Source organism: Jaculus jaculus, chromosome 2, assembly GCF_020740685.1.
Source record: "Jaculus jaculus isolate mJacJac1 chromosome 2, mJacJac1.mat.Y.cur, whole genome shotgun sequence".
Classification (NCBI taxonomy): Eukaryota; Metazoa; Chordata; class Mammalia; order Rodentia; family Dipodidae; genus Jaculus; species Jaculus jaculus.
In genome coordinates this window covers 146,790,527-146,801,003 of record NC_059103.1, presented here as the reverse complement: position 1 = coordinate 146,801,003, position 10,477 = coordinate 146,790,527, and the positions used below count along the sequence as shown (strand labels likewise).

General features: G+C 37.3%; 1 protein-coding gene across 1 annotated transcript; it reads left to right on the top strand.

The window, feature by feature from the left end:
* Positions 1 to 1,142: 1,142 nt before the first annotated feature.
* Positions 1,143 to 1,643, top strand: LOC101600149 (60S ribosomal protein L32-like). The gene has a single exon (XM_045143548.1). The coding sequence runs from the start codon at positions 1,143 to 1,145 to the stop codon at positions 1,641 to 1,643; it is 501 nt and encodes a 166-aa protein (XP_044999483.1).
* The last annotated feature ends 8,834 nt before the right edge of the window (positions 1,644 to 10,477 follow it).

The window sequence follows — 10,477 nt, the reverse complement described above, 5'->3', positions numbered from 1 at the left end:
TATCACTCAATAACTATGGAGTGAGGAAAGTGTTTACCTCAAAATCCCGAGGACCCAAGTTTAGATACTGAGGACCCACATAAATGCTGTGGATTGAGATGCACATATGTAATCTCAGTGCTGAGGAAGAGGAAGAGGAGGAAGCAAATCCCTGGAGCTCATCGAAAATATAGACAAGATGAGTCAGTGAGCTTTTGGTTTAGTGAACTTTCTCAAAAAAGTAAGATGGCGAGTTGGTGAGAAAGACACATATATGCCCATACACATTACATGTATACATATGCAAGTACCTCATCACTAAAATCTTATTATAATTCCTTTGCAAACTTCTAATTGGAAAGTTTAAATTTAAGACAATATCAAAAATGTTTAAATCATCACAATTTTTCAAGTAAAATTTTATTTTTCTGTCCAGAAGAGAAGGCAAAAAGTAATAATAATAAAAAACAAAACAGAATTGGTTGGAATTAAGTAGCCATGGCCCGAGGAAACAGCACACATTCAAACTCTAAGGGGTCTGTGAATAGCAGCCACAGATCTATAACACAGTACAAAGCTTTTCTGCAGTCTCCTGTGTGCTGCAACTTTGAATGCTGATAACCACAGCCATTATGCAGCATTCTCCTAAAAGATTTCTATCATTCCCTCTTATCATGATGTTTTAAAATTTCTCAGAAAAGGAAACATCACATATTCATAGACATCTTTGAGAAAAGTCAAATAACAACAAGCTTGGAATGATGGACACAGACATTTTTGTTTCTTCCATGAGTTAATATTCAAAGCTGTGCTCAAACAAAGGAAGACTGAAAGACAGAGCGAAAGACCTGTAAGGCAAGAGCACAATAAATTAGTATGTCCCTTGGGTTTACGTTTTGACTGTTCTAGCCAAATATGGAGCTAAATAAGATGATGGGCTAGTTATATCAACTATCATAGAACCAAAGGAGCCCAACAAAACACTGCATTTTCCAGTCAAAGAACAAAAGACAAGATTATTACATAATTATTACTATACTTCAGACAAACAACACTGGTGAATGACCACACACACACATACATATGTACACATATATACATATATATGTATATATATGTGTGTGTATAAAATAAGCCATCATACACTGCTTCAATAAATAACTATGAAGACACTTGATAACAAAAGTGGAACTGTCCAAAGATTAAAAGATGGCACAAGAGACTCTTCTTTGGCGCTGCCTGCAGAGGTGGCTGCCAACTTCTGCTCGGCATCATGGCTGTTCAAGATTGTCAAAAAGAGGACCAAGAAGTTCATCTGGCACCAGTCAGACAGATTCGTCAAAATTAGGTGTAACCGGCAGAAACCCAGAGGTATTGACAACAGGGTGCAGAGAAGATTCAAAGGCCAAATTCTGATGCCCATCATTGGTTATGAGAGCAGCAAGAAAACAAAGCACACTCTGCCCAGTGGCTTCCGGAAGTTCCTGGTCCACAGCGTCAAGGAGCTGGAAGCGCTTCTAATAATGTTCAGCAAATCTTACTGTGCTGAGACTGCTCACAAGGTTTCTTCTAAGAACTGCAAAACCATGGTGGAAAGAGCGGTCCAGCTGGCTATTAGAGTCACCAATCCCAACGCCAGGCTGAATAGTGAAGAAAATGAATAAACAGCTTATGTATATCTTATATTTGTACTTAAATAAAACCAGGAAACCTGCTGTCTTTCCTAGTTAAAGAAAAAGAAGGCACAAAGAAGAAATAGATGCAAATGCTTAAATTGAAAGAAAACAATTACTGAAATAAAACCTTAATATATTTTTTAAATTGATCCCTTTTCTCTACCTAAATATATTAGAATACATAATTTACAAAATTACACCTTGTTGTTCACAGTTTGGGCTGCTGTGAAAATCAAACTCAAGGCACCTCCTAAAGAATTCTGTTGAGGCTTTGATACTAGATCCTTCAATGATGTATTCTAAATGGATATTTGTGGCACAAAACTGTCCGCTAGCTACTTCATTATTAGGTTTCAATTTTAATTATGAAGGCAGAGACTTAAAATCCTAACATGCCAATACCCTCCCCATGGAAAGAGTTTTAAATACACGAATTTTGTGAGGTACCAACACCCACACTGTAGCCATAGACTCAAAATCAGAATAAAAGGACCTCTGGTCAAGATGGCAGCATAGAAACCACACCAAAGCAGCCTAGGGGAGAAAAAGCCAAAAAAGACCTGGAAAGTATTATACTAAGTGAGGTAACCCAGACCCAGAAAGCCAAGCGCCACATGTTCTCTCTCATATGTGGATCCTAGCTACAGATGACTGGGCTTCTGCGTGAGAATGAAAATACTTAGTACAGAGGCCAGTAAGTTAAAAAGGAAACATAAAGGGTAGAGAAAGGAAGAGGGGAGGATACTTAATAGGTTGATATTGTATATATGTAATTACAATGATTGTAATGGGGAGGTAATATGATGGAGAATGGAATTTCAAATGGGAAAGTGTGGGGGTGGGGAGGGAGGGAATTACCATGGGATATATTTTATAATCATGGAAAATGTTAATAAAAATAAAAAAACAGCAAAATACACTTTTACTAAAAAGTGAGGTGTATAAGAAATTATAATGGGAGCAGAGAAGTAGGAGAGATCCAGAGCATCCAGACCCCACACAGGCAGACTGAAGCGGCTCCGGCACTGGTGGCTCTGGCAGCAGCAGTGGCTCCGCAGTGGTGGTGCTAAGTCCAGGGCCACAGCATCCAGGCTCAGCTTGAGCTGCAGGAAAAGCCAGTGCCCAGCTCCATAAAACAGAAAAGCCCTCCAGTGACCCAGACAGCCTACTTGAACCCACAGGGCACCAAAGACAGACCCAAGCAGGAGCTCAGCATAACTGAGACCAAAATCATCTCAAAAGGTAACTGAGATTACATCAGGTCAGTACCTGCCTAATAAACCTGGTATATAGCCCTGAACTGGAAGTGTTAATTGCACCTTCCATATCAGGATAAATTATATGTTAAGTCTGATGGATGGTCAGATTTGCCGTTCTTAAATAAGCTATATTTTGGGCTTGTTATTTGTTGCTTCTTGATTTACAGTGGCTATGTATACTCTTCCGTTATACATTTGGGAACGGTTGCACTTTGTCATAAGCTGACTAGAAGCACTCAACAGATCAGAAATCTTAACCTTCTTGTTGGTAGAGGATCTGGTTGTCATAATACCTACTCTTGCATAAACACTTTGTGCTGTTTTTCACTGAATGTGTACATTGTTCAGTTAAATTTTAGAATCTATTTGTATTTTGTTCCACTCAGCATACTTGAACGCTCCCAAAGAAGGCAAACCCAACATCTAGTGTCACTTTTGTAGATACTCTGGGAGTCTTAAGAGCCACACCGAACACCTTAAGCTCCTACACTGAAGATATATAACATCAGATCGATTGATACATCTAATAATACTCACCTAACTAGAAAATCCATGCATTAACTTAATTCAAGATGCAAAAATACATACAGTATAACACAGGAAACACCCCAAATCAAGACAATATAAATACACCAAAAAGTATTAATGTATCAGAAATGACCTCCAGTGACAATGAGTTAGAGGAAATGCCTGAGAAAGATTTCAAAAGAATGATTGTAAATATGTTCAAAGAAGTCAAAAAGAAATCAAAGGAATGAAAGAGGAAATCCAAGGTTTCAAAGAAGTCACAGGACACCAATTTAATGAAATAAAGAGGTCAATACAAGACATCAATAAGGAAATAGAAATAATAAAGAAAAAACAGTCAGAATTACTAGCAATGAAGAACACAGTTAATGAAATTAAAAACAACAACAACCAAAAAAAACCAACCAACCAACCAACCAAACAACAACAACAAAAAAAAACTCTGTAGAAAATTTCACCAGTAGAGTGGATGAAGGAGAGGACAGAATATCCAAGCTAGAAGACCAGGTGGCAGATATAATACAGTCCAGCAAAGAGAAAGTCAAGTCAAACTAATAGAAAAATATGAATGGGAATTTCAAGATATTCAGGACACTATGAAAAGATCAAACATAAGAATTCATGGTATAGTAGAAGAATTTCACTCCAAAGACATAGTAGGCATCTACAACAAAATCATAGAAGAAAACTTCCCCCAAACTGGCAAAAAGGTGCCAATGCAGATACAGGAATACTTTAGAACACCAACTAGACAAAATCTGGAAAGAACCTCTTCTTGCCATATTATAATCAAAATACCAAATACATAAACCAAAGAAAAAAATATCGAAATCAGTTAGAGAGAAAAATCAAGTTACCTACGAAAGCAATCCTATCGGGATCAGAGCAGATTATTCAACACAAACTTTAAAATCCAGAAGGGCTTGGAGTGATATATTCCAAGTTCTGAAAGATAGCAACTATCAACCAAGGTTACTTTATCCTGCAAAGCCATCCATTCAAATAGACAGAGAAATAAGGACACTCGATGACAAAAGCAGGTTAAAAGGAGTATTTGATGACAAAACCAGCTCTACAGAAAATACTTGAAAGAATCTTCCATGCTAAGAGAAAGAAAATCACACATATAAGGAACCTGGAAAAAACAAACAATACTCAAATACTAGTTAATACACAAGGGAAGAAAGGTAGAAACAGAAGAACTACAAAAAAAAAAAAAAAGGCCAAACATAAATACACACCTTTCAATAATATCTCTTAATATCAATGGCCTCAGTGCCCCAACCAAAAGACATAGCTTTGCAGACTGGATTAAAAAGCAGGCTCCTACAATTTTTTGCTTCCAAGAAACCCACCTTTCTACAAAGGATGGACATTATCTTATGGTGAAAGGTTGGAAAATGGTGTTTCAAGAAAATGGGCCTAGTAAACAAGCAGGTGTTGCTATCCTAATATTTGACAAGGTAGATTTTAGTCCAATGTTAGTTAAGAAAGATAAGGAAGGTCGCTTTATATTGATTAAGGGCACACTCCAAGAGGATGATGTTACAATCCTAAACATATATGCACTTTATGTGGGGGATCCCAAATTCATCAAAGAAACACTATTAGAACTAAGGTCACAGATAACACCAAACACAGTGGTAGTGGGTGACTTTAACACCCCACTCTCATCAATTGACAGGTAATCCTGGGGAAAAAAAAAAAAAAAAAAAAAACAGAGAGTCATCTGGACTAAATGAGGTCATGGAATGGACCTAACAGATATATACAGGACATTTCATCTAAATGCTGCAGAGTATACATTCTTTTCAGCAGCATGGGACATTCTGTAAAATAGACCATATATTAGGACACAAAGCAAATCTTAACAAATACAACAAAATTGAAATAATTCCTTGTATTCTATCTGGCCACAATGGAATCCAAGTAAAAATCAAAAGCAAGAAAAACTATAAACCATACAAAAAATCATGGAAACTAAACAAAATGATGAATGAGTCAAGGAAGAAATCAAGAAAGATACCAAAAAATTCATAGAGTCAAACAATAATGAGAACACAGAATACCAAAATCTCTGGGACACAATGAACACAGTCCTAAGAGGTAAATTTATAGCTTTAAGTGCCTATATTAAGAAATTAGAAAGATCGCAAGTAAACGATCTAATGCTTCACCTTAAACCTTGGAAAAAAAAGAACAAGGCTAACCAAAAATCAGTAGATGGGAAGAAATAATAAAGATTAGGGCAGAAATCAATGAAATAGAAACAAAAACAACAATTCAAAGAATCAATGAACCAAAGTGTTTGTTCTTTGAAAGGATAAACAAGATTTATAAACCCTTAGCAAATCTGGCCAAAAGAAAGAGAGAAGGGACACAAATTAATAAAATTAGAGATAAAAAAGGCAACATCACAACGGATATCAGAGAAATTTTTTAAAAAATTATAGGGACGTACTATAAAAACATATACTCTACTAAGTATGAAAATCTGAAAGAAATGGATGATTTCCTCGATTTATATGACCTACCTAAATTAAATCAATATGAGTTTAATCACTTACATAGACCTATAACAAGTATGGAGATCCAAGCAGTTATCAACAATTTCCCAACTAAAAAAAAATGTCCAGGCCCAGATGGATTCACTCCTGAATTTTACCAGACATTCAGGGATGAACTAACACCATTGTTCTTTAAGCTTTTCCATAAAATAGTAAAAGAAGGAATCCTACTAAACTCCTCCTACGAAGCCAGCATCATCCTGATACCAAAACCAGGAAAAGATAGAACAACAACAATCAAAAAAGATAATTACAGACAAATCTCCCTCATGAACGTAGATGGAAAAATTCTCAACAAAATATTGGCAAACAGAATATAAGAATATATCAGAAAAATCATTCACCCTGACCAAGTAGGCTTTTTCCCAGAGATGCAGGGATGGTTCGACATATGCAAATCAATAAATGCAATACATTATATAAATGGACTGAAGGACAAAAATTATATGATCATCTCATTAGATGCAGAAAAAACCATTTGACAAAGTCCAACATCCCTTCATGATAAAAGTCCTACAGAGACTAGGAATAGAAGAAACATATCTCAACATAATAAAGGCTATTTATGACAAACCTGCGAACATATTACTAAATGGGGGAAAAATGGAAGCTTTTCCACTAAAATCAGGAACAAGACAAGGGTGTCTACCGTCTCCACTTTTATTTAATATAGTACTGGAAGCCTTAGCCATAACAATAAAGTAAGAGATGCACATAAAATCGGTACAAATTGGAAAGGAAGAGATCAAGTTATCATTATTTGCAGATGACATGATTCTATATATAAAGGATCCTAATAACTCTACCAGCAAACTGTTAGTGCTGTTAAACACCTACAGCCATATAGCAGGAAGCAAAAACATTCCTCTATGCTAACAACAAACACACAGAGGATGAAATCAGAGAATCAGTCCCATTCACAATTGTATCAAAGAAAATAAAGTACCTTGGAATAAACCAAACAAGGAAGTAAAGGATATCTACAATAAATCTTTAAAACACTCAAGCGAGAAATTGGAAAGGACACTAGGAAATGGACTAAACAACCCTTGTTCCTGGATTGGAAGAATCAATATTGTGAAAATAGCATTCTTACTAAAACCAATCTACATATTTAATGCAACCTCCATCAAAATCCTAATAGCATTCTTCATGGAAATAGAAAAATCGATCCAAAAATTCATTTGGAATCCCATAAACATCAAATATCTCAAATAATACTGAGCAACAAAAATAAGGCTGGTGGTATCACATACCTGATTTTAACCTATACTACAGAGCCTTAGTAACAAAAACAGCATGGTACTGGCACAAAAGCAGACATGTAGATCAATGGAACACAATAGAGAGCCCAGATGCAAGTCCAGGTAGCTATAGCCACCTGGTATTCTATAAAAATGCCAAAAATACTCACTGGAGAAAAGACAGCATCTTCAGCAAATGGTGTGGCAAAAACTGGATATTTTTCTGTAGAAAGATGAAAATAGATTCTTCTCTCTCTCCATGCACAAGAATTAAATCCAAAGGGATTAAAGACCTTTTCATCAGACCTGAAACTCTGAAACTGCTAGAGGAAAAATTAGGGAAACCCTTCAACATATTGGTCACAAAGACTTTCTGAATATAACCCCAATTGCTCAGGCAATAAAACCACAGATTAACCGCTGGGACCCCATGAAATTACAAAGACTTTGTACGGCAAAGGACACTGTGAATAAAGCAAAGAGGCAACCTACAGAATGGGAAAAAAAAATCTTTGCCAGCTATACATCTGATAGAGGATTAATACCTAGGATATACAAAGAACTAAAAAAAAAACAAAATGAGAAATCAAACAAGCCAATTAAAAATGGGTTATGGAACTAGAGAGTTCTCAAAAGAAGAAATATGGATGGCGTATAAGCATCTAAAAAATGTTCTACATCCCTAGTCATCAGGGAAATGCAGATTAAAACTACATTGAGATTCCATCTCACTCCTATCAGATTGGCTACCATCATGAAAAAAATGACCATAAATGCTGGTGAGGATGTGGAAAAAGAGGAACCCTTTTACATTGTTGGTGGGAATGTCATTTGGTCCAGTCATTGTGGAAATCAGGGTGGAGGTTCCTAAGACAGCTAAAAATTGATCTACCATATGACCTATAGCACTCCTAGGTATATATCCTAAGGATTCATCCCATTTCCTCAGAAGTACATGCTCAACCATGTTTATTGCAGCTCAATTAACAATAGCTGGGAAATTGAACCACCCTAGATGTCCCTCAACTGATGACTGGATAATGAAGATATGGCACTGTTATATAATGGAGTTCTACTCAGCGGTAATGAAAAATGGAGATATGAAATTTGCAGGAAAATGGATGGATCTGGTAAGAACTATACTAAGTGCGGTAACCCAGGTCCAGAAAGCCAACCATCACATGTTGTCTCTCATATGTGGATCCTAGCTACAGATGACTGGGCTTCTGTGTGAGAAGGGAAAAAAAAAAAAAAAAAAAACTCAGTAGCCAAGGCCAGTAAGGTAGAAAAGAGATATAAAGGGAAGAGAAAGGAAGGGAGCGGGGTACTTATTAGGATGTTATTGTGTATATATAAGTAGAAGAATAGATTAATTTGGGTGAAAAGGCCCAAGTGAGGTCAGGGGAAGAGAATGAGTAAAGGAAAGGTGGAGGGAGAGCTAATCAAAATCTAAGAGGATATAAATACATCAGATGGAATCCTACATTTTGACAATGGAACACTAAGGAGCTGTAGATTGTTGCTAGACAACTTTCTGTGCCAGAGATATGATACCTTCCAGTGAGTTGTTGGCCAGGGAGATCCCTGATGCCCCCAAAACATTATAGGCCTTTGCCAAGGCCTTCGGATTCCTACTAGGAATACATGGTAAGACCCTATTGCTGAAGACTCCACATACTTGGGCTGAAAGGCCACTGAGAAACCCTGCTGGAACTGAGCTGATAACCTTCTCTGTGTAGACCAGTGAACACAAAGCTGGAAAAAGCCACTCTGCATGCAGTTCAGTGGGAGAAAGAGAAATCACCAGTGAAGATACTCACCAGTGGACACTGCAAGCCTTATATTTTGCCAGCCAGGCCAAAGGAGCCAACGGGTGCAATAGTGGCACATCTGTCATGGTGGAAACTTACTGCCCTTTAATTGGACTGGAGACATCTCCATGGGAGGGAATACATCCCTGATACTGAAAACTTAAAACAGGGGTATTCATGAGCCCTAGGAGTGTAACGTCCACTGCTGTCTGGCTAAATGTATATACTATGCCTACCAAACTGCCCAGTAAGCACTTCTGTTCATGTTCATACCCTTGTATTAATGCTACTCTCAATTTTGGTAGAAAATCTTTGCTTTACAGATGGCAGTGACCTTGGAACGACTCAGAAGGTATTATGGTGATGGAAAGAAATGAGATAAGAATGGCTTATAGGTTCCCCTGGAGCCTATATGCCAAACAAAGCCTCTTTTTCCCAGAAGCTACTCTTGTTTAGGTGATTTCTACAAGCAATGTGAACCTGACTGCAACACCAGTAGAGGTATCACTTCCCATGTCTGTTTATCTTTATTTATTTAATACAGAATGTGTCAGTGTGTAAAAAAAATAAGGAAATAAAGAAAAAGAAATGAAAGCAGTGTTCAGTACTGCAATATCTCTATCACACCTTCCAAGGCTCAGGGTTTAATGTGGAAGAGGTGGTGGGAAGAATGTAAGAGCCAAAGGAAGGTCAGGACTTCATACAACATGCTCCCTCCAGACACAAAATGGCCTGGATATCCATGGCCTCACAGTGCCTGACACTACCTGCATAAGACCATCATAATAGGAGGAAAAGATCATGACATCAAAATTAAAAGAGAGACTGATTGAGATGGGGAGGGGTGTATAATGGAGAATGGAGTTTCACAGAGGAAAGTGGGGGGGAGGGAGGGTATTACCATGGGGTACTTTTTATAATCATGGAAATTGTTAATAAAAATTTGGAAGAAAAAATAAATAAATAAAAGTGGGACTGATTAAGAAGGGGAGGGGATATGATGGAGAGTGAAATTTCAAAGGGCAACGCTGGGGGGTGGAGGAAATTACCATGGTTTATTTTCTATAACTATGAAAGCTGTCAATAAAAACATAAAAATAAATCAATAGGGCTGGAGTGATTGATCAAAGGTTAAGGCACTTGCCTGTGAAGCCTAACAACCTAGGTTCAGTTCCCCAGTACCCACAGAAAGCCAGATGCACAAAGTGATGCATGTACCTGGAGATTGTTTGCAGCATCTAAAGGCCCTGGTGTGCCCATTCTCTCCCTCCCCCCTCTCTCTCCTTACAGATAAATAAATTTAAAAAAAATCAATAAAAAATATCAGAATTCAAAAACAAGGAGGTGAATCAGAGAACTAGAACAGGAAGGACAACCTAACATGGGGGGTGGGGGAGGATTGAAGACCAAAAG